Below are 22,929 nucleotides of genomic sequence, written 5' to 3' on the forward strand. Positions count from 1 at the left end.
AAACTGGGTTATGTAACTTAAACTCCACCAAACAGAACTCCACCTGAGATAACTGATGGAAAATGGATTCAACATTTTTCATAAAATATTTATAGTCTGATAGAGTGGTGAGTATGAAACTGGAAATTGAAGAGGGTGAGGATGAATGTGAAAGGGCAGATGGTTGTGAATTAAAGTTAAATATAATAAAGTTTGTCAGCATGAAGTTATAAGAAAGAGTATTGGAAGGGAGATTGACAGAAGACAGTAACATGGTTTCATGCTTAAAAAAGGAGCACTACAGATGCAATGCTTGCTTCAAGAATCCTTATGGAGAAATATAAAGATGGCACGAAGGAGTTGTAATCTATGTTTGTGGATTTAGAGAAAGGTAGAGTGCCACAAGAAGAGTTTTGGTATTGTATGAGGAAACTTGGAATTGCAAAGAAGTATGTGAGGGTGGTGGAGGATATATTTAAGGAGAGTGTGACAGCTGTGGGGCCTAGGAATGACAAATGTGTCCAAGGTAGAGGTGGAATATTACTGAGTATTTAAATTTGCATTAGTGAATGACAGGCTAATGGACAAGATCAGGCAGGAGTATCTGCAAGAGGTAGGTGGGACCTTAGATAGGACAGTGTGGAGGCCAAGTAAGAGACCTGAGTGAAATGGTTTAGGTATGTGCGGAGGATGGGACCGTATAGATCAGGAGGAGGATGAGAAGGATGTAGCCATCAGGCAGGAGTAGAATGAGAACACCACGAAGGTTTATACATAAGGTGAGTGAAAGCGTACATCTAGTCCCCACCTCAGCTGTTATTAGTTGTCATGGTTAGATCAGGAAAAGTCAAAAATAGAACCCCAGGATGCAAGCAGTAGCACACAACAATTATGTACCAAAACCAAAGTGATTTATTTTACACACCAGTTCCAACAGGTGACAACCTCCACATGGTGAAAAAACAATGAAAAATAGATTAATACCAGATGAATTAACACAGACCAAAAACCACATGGGAAGACCACTAAATTCCCACAGGGTAATTACCAGGGAAACCACAAGGAATGGAAAGATGAGAGAATCAAATCGTAAAGCAACATGAACTAGTAAGAGTTTAAATAACAAATGAACTGATCCGTGACAGGTGCAAACACAACAGAGGAAGCCAGAATGCACGTGAGATTGAACAGAATGTAATGGGACAAAAACACAACTTCAGATTAAAAGCAAAAGCATAAATATAACAATAACAATATAAACAAAACCAACATCATCCAAGTGCAAATGTACAGAAACTGTCGTGGAAATAAACCTGTGTAAAATCAGAACCGAAGTGGGAAATTCTCACAGAAAATGATATAACAGAAAACATCACAATAACAGAAGGTTATGCTGTCATACATGAACAACCATCACCTGGACCATAAATGGACAGAGCAAAACCGGGGCCGAAATAAAACATGATCACAAGAGCCAGGACACACGGACACAGAGAACAGAGGAACGAGTCAGAGCTGTTACACACCAGGAAGAGGAGTACAGCTGACGGGACGAGACAAGGGGAGGAGTATCTCACACACACACACACCAGGAAGCCACCCACACAGCTGACAGAGGAACATGACTATGAACCTTAGAGGAAAGGAGACAGACAACACCAAGACAGCACCAGGTCCAAGACAAAGAACTAAGGGGAACTACAAGGGGAACCAGGACCAGGACCAATCCACATGTAAACACACCTGCACACAACAGGGGCCTGTACTAAGAAGCAGGGTTACTGGCTTATCAGGGTAACTTCGGGAATAAGTTGATGACGTGTGGAGTAACTTCCCGGTTAACCCGTACTACGAAAGGTGGATAGGTTTTGATCGAGGTATGCTGCCATGGCAATTTATGCTGTGTGCCAAACCTGCTCCGAGCAGGTTATGTTCTCGGTTAGCTTGAGGTTTTCGCTTAACCACTCCCTTTATAAGTACCGTCCATCCACCTTCAATCACTCCGAAGACAATGCCGGCCTACCTGGATGATCCATTTGATATTGGGGCACAAATTGTGAGGGGCTCTCTTCACAGGGCGAGGGTTTTTAAAGACCGCCAGAATCCGCTGACATACCCGGACGATATTCTCTATGAAAGATATAGATTCTCAGCCGAGGGAATTCGTTATCTTTGTCAGCTAATCGGGCCAGAAGTCTGTAACATCACCCATCGTACACTGTAAAAAAAGACTGTTGTTTTTACAGGAAAACACTGGCAGCTGTGGTTACCAGGGAATTCCTGTAAAAAATACAGCGGTTAAATGTACAAAAAAGAGAGCTCGTGTTTGTAGATTTAACAGTTCTTTTAATGTGAGTCAGCCGTGGTTCATTCACTGTAAATCCATATACATATTATGTCTGTAATGTTATCTACTGTGCTGCTGTATGTTTTACAGGAATTCCCTGGTAACCACAGATGCCAGCATTTTCCTGTAAAAACAAGTCATTTTTTACAGTGTAGCAATGCCCCGACGATCGAGCAGATAATGTGCCTTGTGCCTATTTTGCCAGTGGACAGTTTATGTATTCCATCGGTGATGCTGAACATTTGAGCAAGAATACTGTATGTCGTATGATTCACAAGGTAGTACTTGCTCTATCTAAACTGTTGGATGCATTTGTCGTTTTCCCTGGTCATTTATCCGCAATGCAAATCAAAGAAGGGTTTTATGCAATCGCGGGTAATTACTAATATTAAAATAGGTCTAATGCATGTCCATTAATTAGGCGAAGTGGGCTTATCAAGCTATGAATATAAACCTACCGTTCTGAAGGATGTTTTTGTATTTCGTTTGGCACTGCTATTACATCTGACATATTGACAGGATTAGGAATAGCAATCATACAGTCAAGGTAGCCTATTTAGGAAACATTAAATGAACCTAACATTTATTAGGAAGCCTACACCCACTTCTGAATCGTGTTGCATCTGGGCGTAATTAATGAAAGAAGGTCATTTTTTTTACACATATTAGACATTCCACAGGTTAATCATCTGTAACAGATTTGGAGAACAATTGAATTGTATGTACGCATTTACCCAATCAGCAATACGTTGCCAACAAGCCTGTCTTGCTTTATTGGCAGATGATGTGTTTGATTTCCCCCTTAACATTAATTTAAATTCCTCATAGCTCCGCATAACAATCGTGCATTCTTCTTCGGTAAAGTAAGGTGACCGCGTCATCATTGAAAAATGGTGACATGTGCTGCAACCTGCCCCTTTTATGTGAACGCGCACAAACTCCAATTAGGTTAACACAGGTTCAACAAATCAACATCTTATTCAGCGTAGTAGTACCGATTAACACCACTTGAGAAAACCAGGTTTTGTTAACCCCGGTTTAAGAGGTTGACCCTGGGTTACATCTGAGTAAGTTAACCCCGCTTCGTAGTACAGGCCCCAGTTGGTTACATTGAGAGGCTTGCACACAGGGATCTGCTTTTCTCTAAGCCCATTAATTACTTCTATTTTGGGCAGAGTGAGATGTTGTTTGAATTTTTTGCACTAGCATTTGCAAATTATGTCCATTTTTGCAAATAAAGTTATTAACATTTATTTGGCAAGACTTCACAAAGAAGGAGGATATGGAAGGATTAGTATGTTTTTGTTGATGTTGCCATTTTTGGCCATTGTTAGTTCCTCCCTATTCTAACTGTAATCTTTCTTTCTTCATTAACACACCTGATTCCTGTCTCCTCTCTACCTCCTGAGTAGATGTAGGGTGGCTTTCAAAGTGGCTTTCAGCCACTTTGAAATTATTTGCTGCTTTCAAACTGTTCTTTTTTTATATATGTTTCTTTTGAAAGTCTCACTTTGGATCTTAAAGATGTGGCGTTTTCCTTTTGTGGTCATCACCCTCCACCCATTCTGCCACTCGTACCCCATCCATCATCACATGTAGCAAAACTGTCGACGGTGGACAGCAGTAATTGCATGTGTAGGACACCGTGCAACACAACACGCTACAACAAAGAGCTCTCCATGGTCAAAATCCCAAGCAAGACCTCAGCCCGCTACCTGCAGAAGAAGTTCAACAAGTCGGAAAAGTACATTGCGTGAGTATCTGTTTATTGTTGTTTAGATTTTGGTTATTTGTTTTTTCTTTTTGTTTGTGTGTTTGTTTTATGAGAATTTAATGCATCGTCTGTATTTAATTGTCTGAACTTACAAAAAGGAAAACTATTTCAATTACAGCTATTGCAAGTCATATGTTGCTAGAGTCATTAAAATGCCAAATAACAGGAGTTTAAATATATTTAAATTTTTACTTTAAATCAGTGGGCCTTGTATTGATTATGTGTTGTTTAAAGAGCATAGAGCAGGTGCATTTCGGGCCTGTCCAACTCAACTTTCTTACTTACAGTACACGGTGCAGGGTACAAAGGGTTTGTACTTAAACGCTTAATTAGCCATGGATGTGTTTTAGAACATGAGATGAAATAAACTGTATCCTTTTAAGACATAAGTGAGCACACCTGGCACATTGCTATTTAGATGCCAGGCTCAGAAACTTGTGGTTTTATGGTGTGGAAATGCGTCAAAGTGCGAGCGGCTCATTTATGGGCACAGCAGACGTCCACCACAGCTCCCTGAAGTGAAGCATTTGAGTGCTTGACACCATAACGCCTTCTCCACTTCCTCCTCATCCTCCTCCAACCAGCTGATCTGCTCAAGGTCCCACCAATCACGCTGGCCTGTCACAGTGCGGACTTTTAATGAACCCCAGGAGGAGGAAAACTAGAGTGAAAATATTGTCAAAACCAGCCCTAATAAAGTTTTACATTTTTCTTATGTTGTCACATTGATTTCATTGTTAATATTTGTTTTCAGTTCAAATGATGCATTAATGCACCTCACTGTCTGCAAAGTGTGTGTGTGTGTTGTGAACCCTCCTGTATGAGGCGTACCTGATTATTGCGCAGTAGAAATAGCAAATAACTGTGCACTAGCGATGACCCTTGGGTTGTACCTTGTGATACTTTTGCCAGATGGTCAACAGTGGCCACTGTTTTGAAACAAAAAAAATTTTTAACCATTTTTTCTTGTCATTTATTCATTGTCCTCACCCAATTGCCAATACACAGACTAAAACTTTAAAATACATTTTAATTCATATTACAATATATTGAATATCAGTTTAAACTGAAATCAAGGAAAGCTAGTTATGGTCCATGTTCTACACAAAGGGACCAGAGAGAGTTTCCTGTGAGAATTCAATCCTACCTGCTGATACTCTGTACTGTACTATATTGTTTAGATGGTCTTTCCATTTTAAAGTACTGAAAGCTCTTACTGACTGAGTCGTTGCCTTGAGCGTATCTCCCTCCCACACAGCGGTCATGGTCCCTCGGCTCCTCAGCTCTGCAGAAAGTGCATGAGTTACCGATTTTGTTTCTTGCAAAGTGAACACTTGATGTGGTATGAGTTAAGGACTGAGGTCTTGCTATTTCATTTTGCAGGGACAACATCTTGGTGTTGGATGTGTTCTTTGAGGCTCTGAATTATGAGACTATTGAGCAGAAGAAGGCCTATGAAGTTGCAGGATTGCTGGGTAGGTTCACAATCATGCACACTTATTTTGCTTGGCTTGATGCCACCATATTCACACCCAAGATACTTGACTGGATGGTGGACAAACAATGGATGATGCCTTCATGCTAAATGTTAACTCATCAGTATTGACAGTACCGTAAAATATTAATAATGAACCAAATTATTTACAGAATGACAAATAACAAATTAAATTTATAAACAACCACATCACAACACAAGTTGCCACAAGATGCTACACATTAGCAAGGTTTAAAACTGACCACCCTCTAAGTAAGCACATTTAAACTCCCTCAAGTGTTTTTGATAATGGGAAGAAACCTTAAGCAGATCAGACTCAGTGGAGTGGCCATCTGGTTTGGTAGGAAGGCACTCTTTTGACTGTTCACCATGACCCATCGTTCACAATATTGCAAAGTTAGAATGTGTACTAGTTCATATCTAAACAAACAGACACACTGGTGATTATGTGTGATGTCGTCACATAGACAGGTTCTGGAGTAGCGCTCTGTACAACCTTGCCTTTTTTCCTTCACATTCTCACTCCCATGTGGTCATATTTTTACGCTTTGTCAGCACATTGAAGCTTCTATGGTAATAACCACAGATTAATTAGCATTAAAGGATGAATATTGGTGGTGGCCTTTGTCCAGTTGTCAGATATTTAGGGTTGTTTTCACCCCCCAAGCACCAACTTTAAAGTGTATTTTTTGCACAAAGAACTAAATTTTCAAATGTAAGTCGAAGGGACCTGTGTCTAAATATTCACGTGTACTTTCTTGGGAGCCTTGATTGAGAGAAATGATCGTACATCATATTAGGTCAAAAAAGTAGCAGCTTCTGGGATCAGAAATGTCAATTAAAAAGTACCCAAACCACCACAGAGTAGGTTCAAGACATTAAACTAAGTGTGAGAAGCCTTGTTGACTTTTCAACTCATTTTGCCACTTATCCAAAATAGTTAAAAACTCACAGCAAGATGATTGAGTACCTTCATTAACAAGTGAGAGAAGGAAAAGAAAGAGTTGTGCCGTTCTTTGATTTTGGGCTTCATGAGTCTGAATCACACATTTATTCGTCTTCTTGTATGATACAATATGTGGAACAAACAGACTAAAGACACACCTGTTGGTTCTGTTAAAGGAGTTGATCCTTTGAAACCATGGCGCCTGAGGCATTACGTGTGCTAACTAATCAGTACTACACACTGAGAAGTCCCAATATATAAAAGAAATGAATGAGGCAAATGAAGCCTACCAATATGTATACGTGGATTTGGTTCTTGGGTATGCTGTAGACAACACACATCTTTGGCATTGTCTCAGACCACCCAGCTGTAAATAGGTACCAGCCTTGACTGAGAAGTAACCTGCATCAGACTGGTGCCCCGTCCAGGGTGAGTTATAAGGTGGGTCTCCGTCACCCTCCAGATTGAGCCATTTGAACTACAGAACAACATTGCTGTAATCTTGCCTGGAGTTGACAAGTGCATGGAAGGCACAGAATCACAAAGTGAAGGTCAGAGTCTGGAGATGTTTCTGAGATGGTAAAAAACACATTTTGTGATGGATTTGATGTGAGAGTAGAATGAGAGAATGGGGTCCAAACTAACCTCCGTGAGGTGGACCTCCAGGGATGGCAGATCCACAACTAACAGGTCATAGACTGAAGTTAGAGCTGATGATGCTTCCCATTTATACATATGTTTATTTGAAATTTACAATTTATATTTGCATTCTAAGTTATTTCAATTTCAATTTATTTTCATTTATATAGCGCCAAATCACAACAGAGTTGCCTCAAAGCGCTTCACACAGGTAAAGTCTAACCTTACCAACCCCCAGAGCAACAGTGGTAATAAAAATAGTTATAAAAATGGTTTGTTAAACATTTGTGGTTTTCACAGTAAAAAAAAAAAAATAAAATTCTATTCAAATTTTATATTTTTGTGGGAATTTAGGTTCATTGTGTTAATACAGCATGTCAGAATCAATCAATCAATCAATTTTTTTATATAGCGCCAAATCACAACAAACAGTTGCCCCAAGGTGCTTTATATTGTAAGGCAAGGCCATACAATAATTACGTAAAAACCCCAACGGTCAAAACGACCCCCTGTGAGCAAGCACTTGGCTACAGTGGGAAGGAAAAACTCCCTTTTAACAGGAAGAAACCTCCAGCAGAACCAGGCTCAGGGAGGGGCAGTCTTCTGCTGGGACTGGTTGGGGCTGAGGGAGAGAACCAGGAAAAAGACATGCTGTGGAGGGGAGCAGAGATCAATCACTAATGATTAAATGCAGAGTGGTGCATACAGAGCAATAAGAGAAAGAAACAGTGCATCATGGGAACCCCCCAGCAGTCTACGTCTATAGCAGCATAACTAAGGGATGGTTTAGGGTCACCTGATCCAGCCCTAACTATAAGCTTTAGCAAAAAGGAAAGTTTTAAGCCTAATCTTAAAAGTAGAGAGGGTGTCTGTCTCCCTGATCTGAATTGGGAGCTGGTTCCACAGGAGAGGAGCCTGAAAGCTGAAGGCTCTGCCTCCCATTCTACTCTTACAAACCCTAGGAACTACAAGTAAGCCTGCAGTCTGAGAGCGAAGCGCTCTATTGGGGTGATATGGTACTACGAGGTCCCTAAGATAAGATGGGACCTGATTATTCAAAACCTTATAAGTAAGAAGAAGAATTTTAAATTCTATTCTAGAATTAACAGGAAGCCAATGAAGAGAGGCCAATATGGGTGAGATATGCTCTCTCCTTCTAGTCCCCGTCAGTACTCTAGCTGCAGCATTTTGAATTAACTGAAGGCTTTTTAGGGAACTTTTAGGACAACCTGATAATAATGAATTACAATAGTCCAGCCTAGAGGAAATAAATGCATGAATTAGTTTTTCAGCATCACTCTGAGACAAGACCTTTCTAATTTTAGAGATATTGCGCGAATGCAAAAAAGCAGTCCTACATATTTGTTTAATATGCGCATTGAATGACATATCCTGATCAAAAATGACTCCAAGATTTCTCACAGTATTACTAGAGGTCAGGGTAATGCCATCCAGAGTAAGGATCTGGTTAGACACCATGTTTCTAAGATTTGTGGGGCCAAGTACAATAACTTCAGTTTTATCTGAGTTTAAAAGCAGGAAATTAGAGGTCATCCATGTCTTTATGTCTGTAAGACAATCCTGCAGTTTAGCTAATTGGTGTGTGTCCTCTGGCTTCATGGATAGATAAAGCTGGGTATCATCTGCGTAACAATGAAAATTTAAGCAATACCGTCTAATAATACTGCCTAAGGGAAGCATGTATAAAGTGAATAAAATTGGTCCTAGCACAGAACCTTGTGGAACTCCATAATTAACCTTAGTCTGTGAAGAAGATTCCCCATTTACATGAACAAATTGTAATCTATTAGACAAATATGATTCAAACCACCGCAGCGCAGTGCCTTTAATACCTATGGCATGCTCTAATCTCTGTAATAAAATTTTATGGTCAACAGTATCAAAAGCAGCACTGAGGTCTAACAGAACAAGCACAGAGATGAGTCCACTGTCCGAGGCCATAAGAAGATCATTTGTAACCTTCACTAATGCTGTTTCTGTACTATGATGAATTCTAAACCCTGACTGAAACTCTTCAAATAGACCATTCCTCTGCAGATGATCAGTTAGCTGTTTTACAACTACCCTTTCAAGAATTTTTGAGAGAAAGAATGAAAGAAACACTGCAAAGTCACACAGGTGAGGTTGTGTTGAAAAAAAAGACCTCACAAAAGGCAAAAAAGCACATTGAGCACTGACATCACTGTGACCTGAACAACACTTGACACGTTATACAACTTAATGGGCCTACCAAAGGCAAACTCACATTGACTATTGTCATTTAAAACTGAATCTTATTTTTTGTTTTTTTACTTTTTCGGCATGACTGTAAAACCTGCAGGTGATATTGGAGGTCAGATGGGTCTTTTCATTGGCGCCAGCATCCTCACCATCCTTGAGCTGTTTGACTACGCTTATGAGGTCAGTGTTGAGCTACTACTTCCACCACTGAGAAATGAGAAATGAGACCTCTAAATTACAGCTACACACATCACTCACCTACACCGGCGGCTTGTGTAATAAACTGACACGTGCTTTTGGCGCCTTTATCCTAATACAATAAACCTCATGTCATGAAAGAAGTAGCACTGGACGTTTCAGCATATGAATTACTTTTTGCCTGTGCGTTGCATATTCCTGGTGCCCTTAATTACAAAAACGTGTCTTGGGAATCATCAGAAGCCTGAGTTTTGTTTTATGATCTGCAGGTGGTGAAAGAGAGAATACTAGATTTACTGAGCAGAGAGGAGGAAGACGAAAGTCATGCTGAGGATGTGGTAAGAATACAATCTTTAAACCTTCTGAGCATGGAAAACCTCAGCGGAATGTTTATATATACTCAACAAAAATATAAACGCAACACTTTTGGTTTTGCTCCCATTTTGTATGAGATGAACTCAAAGATCTAAAACTTTTTCCACATACACAATATCACCATTTCCTTCAAATATTGTTCACAAACCAGTCTAAATCTGTGATAGTGAGCACTTCTCCTTTGCTGAGATAATCCATCCCACCTCACAGGTGTGCCATACCAAGATGCTGATTAGACACCATGATTAGTGCACAGGTGTGCCTTAGACTGTCCACAATAAAAGGACACTCTGAAAGGTGCAGTTTTGTTTTATTGGGGGGGGATACCAGTCAGTATCTGGTGTGACCACCATTTGCCTCATGCAGTGCAACACATCTCCTTCGCATAGAGTTGATCAGGTTGTCGATTGTGGCCTGTGGAATGTTGGTCCACTCCTCTTCAATGGCTGTGCGAAGTTGCTGGATATTGGCAGGAACTGGTACACGCTGTCGTATACGCCGGTCCAGAGCATCCCAAACATGCTCAATGGGTGACATGTCCGGTGAGTATGCCGGCCATGCAAGAACTGGGACATTTTCAGCTTCCAAGAATTGTGTACAGATCCTTGCAACATGGGGCCGTGCATTATCCTGCTGCAACATGAGGTGATGTTCTTGGATGTATGGCACAACAATGGGCCTCAGGATCTCGTCACGGTATCTCTGTGCATTCAAAATGCCATCAATAAAATGCACCTGTGTTCTTTGTCCATAACAGACGCCTGCCCATACCATAACCCCACCGCCACCATGGGCCACTCGATCCACAACATTGACATCAGAAAACCGCTCACCCACACGACACCACACACGCTGTCTGCCATCTGCCCTGAACAGTGTGAACCAGGATTCATCCGTGAAAAGAACACCTCTCCAATGTGCCAAACGCCAGCAAATGTGAGCATTTGCCCACTCAAGTCGGTTACGATGACGAACTGGAGTCAGGTCGAGACCCCAGTGAGGACGAGGAGCATGCAGATGAGCTTCCCTGAGACGGTTTCTGACAGTTTGTGCAGAAATTCTTTGGTTATGCAAACCGATTGCTTCAGCAGCTGTCCGAGTGGCTGGTCTCAGATGATCTTGGAGGTGATCATGCTGGATGTGGAGGTCCTGGGCTGGTGTGGTTACATGTGGTCTACGGTTGTGAGGCTGGTTGGATGTACTGCCAAATTCTCTGAAACACCTTTGGAGACGGCTTATGGTAGAGAAATGAACATTCAATACACGAGCAACAGCTCTGGTTGACATTCCTGCTGTCAGCATGCCAATTGCACGCTCCCTCAAATCTTGCGACATCTGTGGCATTGTGCTGTGTGATAAAACTGCACCTGACTGGTATCCCCCCCAATAAAACAAAACTGCACCTTTCAGAGTGTCCTTTTATTGTGGGCAGTCTAAGGCATACCTGTGCACTAATCATGGTGTCTAATCAGCATCTTGGTATGGCACACCTGTGAGGTGGGATGGATTATCTCAGCAAAGGAGAAGTGCTCACTATCACAGATTTAGACTGGTTTGTGAACAATATTTGAAGGAAATGGTGATATTGTGTATGTGGAAAAAGTTTTAGATCTTTGAGTTCATCTCATACAAAATGGGAGCAAAACCAAAAGTGTTGCATTTATATTTTTGTTGAGTATATATGCATACATGCGTGAGTTTTTTCATGCCTGTCGGTTGCGTCATTCACCTGTGAGCATGCTTTGAGTGAGCAGTGGTCCACCCTGCTCGTCGGCTTTTCATTGCGAGGAAAATGTCTGAACGATTTGGAGCTTTGCTGCATCAAATTTTTCCAGAAACTGTGAGAGACAGCCAGGTGGAAACCATTCGGAAGATTCAGATGGCTTTCAGGGACGATTCTATGGGGATCACACAGATTAACGAGTGTTACAGCCGGTTTAAAGATGGCGCACGACGGGGTGCGCCGCGCGCCGATCGGTGATCGACAGGCTGAAACGACCAGATCATTTCCAAAGTGAACGCTGTGTTGATCCGGGACGTCTTCTGACTACCAGGGAAATGGCAGAAAATGTGGACATCAGCACTTTTTCGGCACATTCCACTGTTACAGGAGTTTTTGTCATGGAAAGAGGAGCGGAGGAATCTCCACGGAGCCGCTAATGGCGCGGGACAAAAGCACCTCTGTGTTGGTCTCACAGGACATGTTGTAACATGCCCAGCTCTTGCACCATTCAGAAGATTCAGATGGCTTTCGGTGGCTTTTCAGTCGTGTGACTATCCGAGAAATTGTGGACGAGCTGGACATGCCATATATATAATTTGGGTAAGTTATTGTTTGAAGGTTTCTAATCATCTAATGCAAGATTGTACAAATGTTTGTTTTTCACAGCAGCAAAGTGCTGGCCCCGTGATGGTTGAAGTTAATTTTAAAATATGATGAAATGCATTAATTAAAACAAAATTTGTTGGTTGTTTGCTTGAAAATAGGCTTGAAAAATGTAGTGGCTCTGTTGCACCTCACTGGCTTTCTAATGAGAAAAATTATGTTTTAATCCATTCTGGACATTTTTGCTTTTTAAATCTGTCTGTCTGCTGCTGAGTAATACCTCACCAACAGAATGTAAAATGATTTGTCATTTCAACATAATTTCCAAGGACATTACTCCACTTACAGGAACCACAGAGCATGTTTGAACCTGCTTGAATGACGTGGTTTTCCTAAGTGGGGTGTGAATGAGTTATTTTTGAATCTGTTCACTGTACAAGCATATAGATTATAAGGCCAAATCAACAGCATGATGACATTGAACTGCAGGGATCATCCGGGAAATTGCCGGAAAGCACTCCTGTAGTCAGCTGAAACTGCGTCACAAGATTCCTTTTTTTGACATTTCATAACCTTCTTCCTAGGCTTTGGAAAAACTGAGGCATGCAGACAATAGACAAATGGATAAATGACTCCATCCCTTCCAGTTTGTCCATGTGATAATGCAAAAACAATAAATGCAATCATCTCGTAACTCCTTATATTAAACGGGCATCCAATGAGGACAAATTGATTAGCTTTGATGTATCTTCCCAACCTAAAAAGCAACTTTGATTTGCATGTGCAATATAACATAGATCTGTCTGCAACTTACTGAACACCACCTACTCCTTGTTGCAGAGAATAATCTTATCACATGCACAATGGAAATCAGGAGTAGGTTGAGCTAAAGACAGTTTGAAATGAGCTCAGCCACCAGATGTCGGCTTCCACAGGCAAGGCTGCTTTGTCTGTAGTTACAGTGAATCCAGATAGTATTCACAGCGCTTCACTTTTTCCACATTTTGTTATGTTACAGCCTTTTTCCAAAATGGAGTAAATTAATTTTCCCCTCAAAATTCTACTCACAACACCACATAATGACAACATGAAATAAACCATTGTTTTTCTTTTTGTTTGCAGACTTTTTAAAAATAAAACCTAAGAAATCACACATGCATAAGTATTCACACCCTTTGCTCAATATTTTGTTGATGCACCTTTGGCAGAAATTACAGCCTCAAATCTTCTTGAATATGATGCCACAAGCTTGGTGCACCTACCTTTGGGCAGTTTTGTCCATTCCTCTTTACAGCACCTCTCAAGCTCCATCACATTGGATGGGGAATGTTGGTGCGCAGCCATTTTCGGATCTCTTCAGAGATGTTCAATCAGATTCAGGTCTGGGCTCTGGTTTGGCCACTCAAAGACATTCACAGAGTTGTCCTGAAGCCAATCCTTTGATATCTTGGCTGTGTGCTTAGGGTCATTGTCCTGCTGAAAAATGAACCTTCGCCCCAGTCTGAGGTCAAGAGCGCTCTGGAGCAGGTTTTCATCCAGGATGTCTCTGTACATTGCTGCATTCATCTTTCCCTCAATCCTGACTAGTCTCCCAGTTCCTACTGCTGAAAAACATCCCCACAGCATGATGCTGCCACCACCATGCTTCACTGTAGGGATGGTGCCTGGTTTTCTCCAAACATGACGACTGGCATTCACACCAAAGAGTTCAATCTTTGTCTCATCAGACCAGAGAATTTTGTTTCTCATGGTCTGAAAGTCCTTCAGGTGACTTTTGTCAAACTCCAGGTGGGCTGCCATGTGCCATTTACTAAGGAGTGGCTTCCATCTGGCCACTCTACCATACAGGCCTCATTGGTGGATTGCTGCAGAGATGGTTTTTCTTCTAGATGGTTCTCCTCTCACCACAAAGGAATGCTGGAGCTGAATGCTTGCGCTCTGACAGAGTGTCCATCGGGTTCTTAGTCACCTCCCTGACTAAGATCCTTCTCTTCCGATCGCTCACTTTAGACGGGCGGCCAGCTCCAGGAAAGGTCCTGGTCGATCTGAACATCATCCATATACAGATGATGGAGGCGACTGAGCTCATTGGGACCTTCAAAGCAGCAGAAATGTTTCTGTGCCCTTCCTCAGATTTGTGCCTGAAAACAATCCTGTCTCTGAGGTCTACAGACAATTCCTTTGACTTCATGTTTGGTTCGTGCTCTGACATGCACTGTCAACTATGGGACCTTATATGTAAACAGGTGTGTGCCTTTCCAAATTATGTCCAATTAACTGAATTTACCCCAGGTGGACTCCAGTTAAGCTGTAGAAACATCTCAAGGATGAACAAGGATGGAAACAGGATGCAACTGAGCTCAATTTTGAGCTCCATTGCAATGGTTATAAATACTTATGTACATGTGATTTTTTAGGTTTTTTTTTTATTTTTAATACATTTTAAAATACTTTATCTAAAAAAAGCATTCACATTGTCATTATGGGGTATTGTGTGTAGAATTTTGAGGAAAAAATGAGTTATTCCATTTTGGAATAAGGCTGTAACATAACAAAATGTGAAGTGCTGTAAATACTGTCCGGATGCATTGTACCTCCACTAAGGTCCTTATTTTCATTTTACACATGATGACTCAAAACATATGCATTTATATACATGAGAATTGGTGGAGAGGTTGGCAATGGGAGAAGGCTAAACCCATTAATTTTTTTCCACTTTGGTCAACATTGCAAAATGCGGACTTTGTGCATTTTTAAATTTTCATCTATTTCTCCTTTCATAATGTATGGGCTTGAAAACAAGTTGAATTTTAATATCTACAATGAAGCACTTTGTGGTGTATCTCGATAACTGTGTAGATCCAGTGAACATCAGATTGGTGACCGTAGGTATTTATAGGTTTCCATATCTAAAAGATTTGGAAAATCATGTGGTGTTCATGTGGTTGAAGGCCCTGTGCCAATTAAATATATATTCAACAAAAATATAAACGCAACACTTTTGGTTTTGCTCCCATTTTGTATAAGAAGAACTCAAAGATCTAAAACTTTTTCCACATGCACAATATCACCATTTCCCTCAAATATTGTTCACAAACCAGTCTAAATCTGTGATAGTGAGCACTTCTCCTTTGCTGAGATCATCCATCCCACCTCACAGGTGTGCCATATCAAGATGCTGATTAGACACCATGATTAGTGCACAGGTTTTGCCTTAGACTGCCCACAATAAAAGGCCACTCTGTAAGGTGCAGTTTTGTTTTATTGGGGGGGGGATACCAGTCAGTATCTGGTGTGACCACCATTTGCCTCATGCAGTGCAACACATCTCCTTTGCATAGAGTTGATCAGGTTGTCAATTGTGGCCTGTGGAATGTTGGTCCACTCCTCTTCAATGGCTGTGCCAAGTTGCGACGACGAACTGGAGTCAGGTCGAGACCCTGATGAGGACGACGAGCATGCAGATGAGCTTCCCTGAGACGGTTTCTGACAGTTTGTGCAGAAATTCTTTGGTTATGCAAACCGACTGTTTCAGCAGCTGTCCGAGTGGCTGGTCTCAGACGATCTTGGAGGTGAACATGCTGGATGTGGAGGTCCTGGGCTGGTGTGGTTACACGTGGTCTGCGGTTGTGAGGCTGGTTGGATGTACTGCCAAATTCTCTGAAACGCCTTTGGAGACGGCTTATGGTAGAGAAATGAACATTCAATACACGAGCAACAGCTCTGGTTGACATTCCTGCTGTCAGCATGCCAATTGCACTCTCCCTCAAATCTTGCGACATCTGTGGCATTGTGCTGTGTGATAAAACTGCACCTTTCAGAGTGGCCTTTTATTGTGGGCAGTCTAAGGCACACCCGTGCACTAATCATGGTGTCTAATCAGCATCTTGATATGGCACACCTGTGAGGTGGGATGGATTATCTCAGCAAAGGAGAAGTGCTCACTATCACAGATTTAGACTGGTTTGTGAACAATATTTGAAGGAAATGGTGATATTGTGTATGTGGAAAAAGTTTTAGATCTTTGAGTTCATCTCATACAAAATGGGAGCAAAACCAAAAGTGTTGCGTTTATATTTTTGTTGAGTGTATATTTACAGTTGTATGCAAAGGTTTGGGCACCCCTAATGATTTTCATGATTTTCCTTTATAAATCATTGGTTGTCTGGATCAGAAATTTCAGTTAAATATATCATATAGCAGACGAATACACTGATATTTGAGAAGTGAAATGAAGTTTCTAGTATTTACAGAAAGTGTGCAATAATTGTTTAAACAAAATTAGGCAGGTGCATAAATTTGGGCACACTTGTCATTTTATTGATTTGAATATATTCAGCACTAATTACTGGAACACAGAATTGGTTTGTAAGCTTATTGACCCTTGCCCTACTTACACAGGTGAATCCAGTCATGAGAAAGGGTTTTTAAGGTAGCCATTTCCCCTCTTTGCATCTTTTCTAATGAGTGGTAACATGGGAGCCTCTAAACAACTCTCAAATTACCTGAAAACAAAGACTGTTCAACATCATGGTTTAGGGGAAGGATACACAAAGCTATCTCAGAGATTTCAGCTGTCAGTTTCCACTGTGAGGAACATAGTGAGGAAATGGAAGACCGCAGGCGCAGTACTAGTTAAGGCCTGAAGTGGCAGGCCAAGAAAAGTATCAGATAAGCTGAAGCGAAGGATGGTGAGAACAGTCATAGTCAACCCACAGACCTGCTCCAAAGACCTACAACATGATCTTGCTGCAGATAGTGTCTCTGTGCATCATTCAACTATACAGTGCACTTTGCACAAAGAGTTGCTGTATGATGCTGAAATGCAGAGGAAGCCTTTTCTGTGTACACACCACAAACAGAATTGCTTGAGGTATGGTAAAGCACATTTGGACAAGCTGGCTTCATTTTGAATAAGGTGCTGTGGACTGATGAAACTAAATTGAGTTATTTGGACATGACAAGGGGCGGTATGCATGGCTGAAAAAGAACACAACATTCCAAGTTTGGAGGTGGCTCCATCATGCTGTGTGGCTGTGTGGCCAGTGCAGGTACTGGGAATCTTGTTAAAGTTGAGGGTCACATGGATTCCAGTCAATATCAGCAGATTCTTGATAACAATGTTCATGAATCAGTGACAAAGTTAAAATTGCACGGGAGCTGGAACTTTCAACAAGACAATGACCCTAAACACTCCTCAAAATCTACTAAGGCATTCATGCACAGAAACAAGTACAGCGTTCTGGAATGGCCATCTCAGACCCCAGACCCGAATATTATTGAAAATCTGTGGTATGATTTTAAATAGGCTGTCCATGCTCAGAAACCAACAAACCTGAGATGTTTTATAAAGAAGAATGGTCCAAAGTATCTTCAGCCAGGATCCAGACTCTCATTGGAAGCTATGGGAAGTGTTTAGAGGCTGTTATTTCTGCAAAAGGAGGATCTACTAAATATTGATGTTTTTTTCTGTTGAGCTGTCCAAATTTATGCACCTGCCTAATTTTGTTTAAAGAATTATTGCACACTTTCTGTAAACCCTATAAACTTAATTTCACTTCTCAAATATCACTGTTTGTCTGCTATATGATATATTTAACTGAAATTGCTGATCCAAGCAGCCAATGATTTATAAAGGAAAATCATGGAAATCATCAGGGGTGTCCAAACTTTTACATACCACTGTATATGGCTCTGTGTGATTATTACGTTTCACTAATTCTGTCCAAAATGTAACAACTTTTTGCTTTACTATTCCACGGCCTTTCAACCATGTTTAATCCAGCTTGGCTCCAAACTGTTTACTGATAAGCTGTTACGAACTGGACTTTGGCATTTCAAGCTCACCCATCACCAAATTAGCTTTTTATTTGCATTTTCCATTTTGTCTCAAAACCTTTTCTGATTTGGTGCTGGAAAATATAATCTTAGTATTTAACAGTAATTACTGATGAATCATTAATTATTTCCTTGTAATAGCCATTCTAAATTCCATTAGTGACCTCCAATGATCATTTCTGTCAGACAACTCACACAGAAGAATAGTTATTGCAACAGCAGCATATAGTTTTGAGTTTGGCAGATGTGTGCCAGTTATAATCACTCCCCTCTGATGCTTACTTGAGATATGAGTAAGTGATGATTAAACAGATCTTCTCCGCCAATTGGAGCCCAAAGTTGGATGTTGGGGCAGAATTAGGGTAAAGCAGCAACAGTGATGTGGCAGCCGACGTGGCAGTTGATACGCAGAGGGGGATCTGGAAAATTCTTGCATCTTAAAAAGCCCACCCAATTTAGAGGGGGTGCTTTAGACAATCATGTAAACAAAAGTGTTTTAGTGGCAGGTATGAGGTAATTCTATGAATGAGGCCTGTTTGTGTACATTCATTCATTTCTATACCCGCTTACTCCAGTTAAGGGTCCCGGGGGCTGGAGCTTAGGGTGTGAGTCAGGGTACACCCAGGACAGGACGCCAGTCTGTCATAGGGCCACATATAGACAGATAAACGCATATACACCTATGGTCAATTTAAAGTTTCCAATTCACCTAACCTGCATGCCTTTGGATGTGGGAAGGCACACAAACACCGAAGAACATGCATACTCCACACAGAAAGGCCACAGGTAGGAATCAATCCCATGATCTTCTTGTGAGGCAACAGTGCTTACCACTGAGCCACTGTGCTGCCCTACCCTTGACTTTTGACTAGTTTTTTTTTCTCAAATTCAAATCACTTTGTCCTTGTCTGAGCTTCAATCTTTCCACTAAGTTTGATCCCAGACACATATGACTGAAAACAATACTGCTATATGAGATATCATGTAGTAAGTGTGGATTCTACATGATGATTAACTTGTAATAGTTTGTAGGTATAACGCAGTATTCTGCAGCAAATCATTTTTAGATGTCGATCGTTGCCTCTTCAGTGGAACCTTTTGTTACCTTTAGTCTATTTGCTGTGACACAGTGTTGTTGTCACTTCAAACGGCCTGACCCGGACCACTCTTAAACCAAGAATATTTGTTTCTTCTCTACATCTCTGTCACTCTGTTTTCGCAGAGTTCCTGTGACCCAGTGGCAAACCACTCAGAGTCAATCAGCCACACTGTGACAGTCCCACTTCAGACCACACTGGGCACGCTGGAGGAGATTGCCTGCTGAGGCTCCTCTGGGATTTTTTCCCCCTTCACAGCCATCCAGAAGCTCCCACCACTGGGTGGCACCACATTCCCTGTCGGTGCATCTGTGTGGGATCCTAATAGGGGACAGAAGGACACAAACAGCACTTGGTATGAGGATGGCACTTGTTCTGTCACATTACCTGCTTGGTGGCACTAATCAGGATTAAGGAGCCATCGACCGGACCCATTGGCTCTCTCCATCACTCTGACCTGTACTCCAGTGGGAGTGTTTGTTCTGTCAAAACTGCGCAGGGGTCTGTGTCCATACACAGACCTGCACAGAGAAACTGGACCGTAATCATCTCCTTCTGTAGGACGACTTCGTATCACACGACATATTTTGCTCACTGCCAAATGAAGTGTACAGATTTGGGATTTTAGCTGTGCAAACTGCATGTGTCTCTCTCTCTTTTCGCTGGACTGCAGTGTCGCTTTGCTGTGCTCTGTGCCATTTTGTGTCTGTCTGCAGGACCAGCCTGGTGGCACACCCAACACCGAATATACAGACGGTGTCTAAAATCGTAATCCGAATGTGACTGAAATCATTTACAATTAAATGTCTTTGAGGGGTAAAAAGGTTGCTCACCAATCTTGGGATAAATGAAGATTATTTTCCTCAAAAACCATCACATTATTTTTGAGAAAGGTTTGTTTGCTTGTTTGTTCCACCATTCCTCCAAGTTGCCGGGTCCAATTTCCACCAAACTTGCCACACATATTGCGGTGGGTTCTGAAATTCCCCAAACACAGGTCAAATTTGCCAAATGTCCATCACTGGGGCCAAGGTTATGTCTGCCTCTGTTTGTTGGCCTACACTTCCCAGTTCCTTTAGTTGATTTCTACCCAACATGCTGTCAATGAAGGTTGGCCATGAAATTGCCTGAAAGAATTAATTTTGGAAAAAGGGGTAGGTATTTAATTTTTGTATCCAATCTGGGCCAAATGGGATACACAGGTGGATTCCAGAATTCCACCTTAGGTCAAGCAGTTAGCTGAATGTCAAGATCATTGGGTCAAATGACAGATTGTTGTTGCCCAGAGGGTCACCAACCCTGATCCTAGAGATTATCTGCCTCACATGTTTTCCATCTGTCCTAGTAGAGCAGGTAATAGAAAAAAATGTGCATTTGATGGTGCAAGCACCATTAATTAGCATATCTGATCAATTGTCCACTTGAAAATTCAAGCTGGAAGCCAAAATGACCTATTGAAAATTATTTTTTGCATAGAAATGCTCCTATTTGATTGATTAAAATCGTATTGATGTCAAATTCTATTTTGTGATATTCTGTTTTATTTGCTATTTATGGTATTTATTGTGCTTTATTTTTGCTTATGCGCCAAATTAGAGTGAAGTTAATTACATTTTGTATTAAACGATTTGAAACTACTGCATGTAGTCTTACTAAAAGGTGTTTAGTGTTGAATATATTGTGTTGTAATTTTTAATAAATGCTGTCAACATGAACAAATGGCAATTTATACCACTAAGAGCATCATATTGTTGTTGGAACATGTACAATTAAATCTGGCATGTCTGAAAACCTACAATTTGACACCAATATCACAAAAACCAAATATGTAAAAACTTTTTTTGGGAGGAAAAAAATGGGGGTTGATTTTGCAGCCATCTTGAAATTAGACACCATCTTTGATTTCACTGGGGGAGGTGATGGTCTAGTGGTTAAGGTGTTGGGCTTGAGTCCAGAAGATCATGGGTTCAAATCCCCGCCTGACTGGAAAAATCACTAAGGGCCCTTGGGCAAGGCCTTTAATCCCCCATTGCTCCCGGTGTGTAGTGAGAGCCTTGTATGGCAGCACCCTGACATCGGGGTAAATGTGAGGCATAATTGTAAAGCACTTTGAGTGTCTGATACAGATGGAAAAGTGCTATATAAATGCAGTTCATTTACCATTTACCATTTACTGATGCTGTAAAACACATCCATTGTGATCAGAGTGTTTCTATACAAAAAGTAATTTGGATTTGCTATTGGAAAATGGCCACCATCTTGGATTTCCAAGTGGCTAATTAACCAGATTTGGTAGGTACTACATTGGGAATCATCACACTAAATTTGGTGCTTGTACCCACATTTGCATGATTTTGCTATAACATTACCTGCCTCATTATACCTGCTGCACCTGTTGTATGGCTGGGGGGCCTGGCTGCCTTTTTGTTTCTGTCTTTTGTTTTTCCTTCCAGGTGGCTTGCATTTGGGACTGAGTGGCTGTGTTGCTGAGGTTATCAGGACCTCATCCTGATCACCTGCGGCTCGTCAGGACTCACAGCTGTGGTGCATCTATATGGATTGGAACATGGTGGCATTTAAGACTGGAGTATACAGTGTGTATTTGCCAGAGACTCGACCTTGTGACCAGACGGGTGAGATCGTCGTCTCGGGAGCCATCTCATCATCAGTGGATGCAGAGAACGTCCAGGGTTTGATGCACGGTCTGTGAAAGAGGAGGGGGTGAGGTCTCACGCTCGTCAGCACACTTCCTGAGGTACGTTAGATTTTGTGACTAACATTTATACAGTCAGTAAATGTGGTGTCCCTCACACCTTTTTATATTGAGCTGTATGTTAGTCATGTATCGGCTTCCACTGCAGTGGAGTTTTGTGAACTGGATGTTCCATGCCTGCAGGTTGGGAAGCTGATTAGTAATCAAGCCAGGAAGTGTTTGCTGTTTGTACACCTTTAAGTGTTCTCTCTGTGTGTAGAGTGTGGACTCACATAATGGTTCCTTCTTTCACAGACTCGGTTTGTTGCGGCCACCTGGGGGGTGTCGGCGGGGTCCTTGGGTCCGAACAGCTTCTGGCTCTGGACCGTTAGCGCTGCTGGGAGCGCACCACGCCAGACCACACTTTCTTTTGTATTTTTTGTATCACTGTTATGTATTAAATTCAGTTAGCCTTTGTACCGTGCTCTGCTTATTTCATACTGGGTCCTTCAAACGCTGGTCGGTTCTCCGAGCTGCGTCCGACACATAACAGTACCCACATTTGATTATTCCAAACTGTGTTTTGTTTGTTTTTTCATTCCTGATTGCACACCTGACATGCAGGGCAGGTGATCGCCAGGACCTGTGTTGTAGCCCTGACTGTCTTTGTGCCTGTGGGTAATATTATCTGGTGAAGGAAATTGTAAGACGCTGTAAGCTATGTTGCATATTTCTCCAAAAGTCAGTTTGACTTTAATCACTTCTGCTCTTCTCCACACAAATCTTTGAGGGGATGCTTGACTCATATTTAATTTATGTGAATAAATGACTGGCTTCTGGCTACTGTACCTCATCACAGTACCCAACTCAGTGACATAGAATTTGAATTTATTTGCATCACCCACAGCAAGCCATGTGACCGTGTCAATGCACACAGATGACAATTCTGTACTTATTCTATCACCAAAAAAGTAATTGGAAT

At 41.4% G+C, this 22,929-nt stretch overlaps 1 protein-coding gene across 3 annotated transcripts in view; it reads left to right on the top strand.

Moving 5' to 3' along the window:
- Nucleotides 1-22,929, top strand: part of asic2 (acid-sensing (proton-gated) ion channel 2) — a 1,153,097-nt gene that overhangs the window by 1,121,162 nt on the left and 9,006 nt on the right. For 2 of the 3 annotated variants that reach the window (XM_034189651.1, XM_034189650.1), the window contains 5 exons: nt 3,926-4,079; nt 5,484-5,575; nt 9,522-9,601; nt 9,889-9,957; nt 19,381-20,080. In XM_034189651.1, the coding sequence (XP_034045542.1) occupies nt 3,926-4,079; nt 5,484-5,575; nt 9,522-9,601; nt 9,889-9,957; nt 19,381-19,482 (497 nt within the window). In that variant the 3' untranslated portion in view covers nt 19,483-20,080. Of the gene's footprint in view, nt 1-3,925; nt 4,080-5,483; nt 5,576-9,521; nt 9,602-9,888; nt 9,958-19,380; nt 20,081-22,929 lie in introns of those variants that run through there. The other variant, XR_004565497.1, reaches the window with a different exon arrangement.

Source organism: Thalassophryne amazonica, chromosome 16 (assembly GCF_902500255.1).
Source record: "Thalassophryne amazonica chromosome 16, fThaAma1.1, whole genome shotgun sequence".
NCBI classification, from domain to species: Eukaryota; Metazoa; Chordata; class Actinopteri; order Batrachoidiformes; family Batrachoididae; genus Thalassophryne; species Thalassophryne amazonica.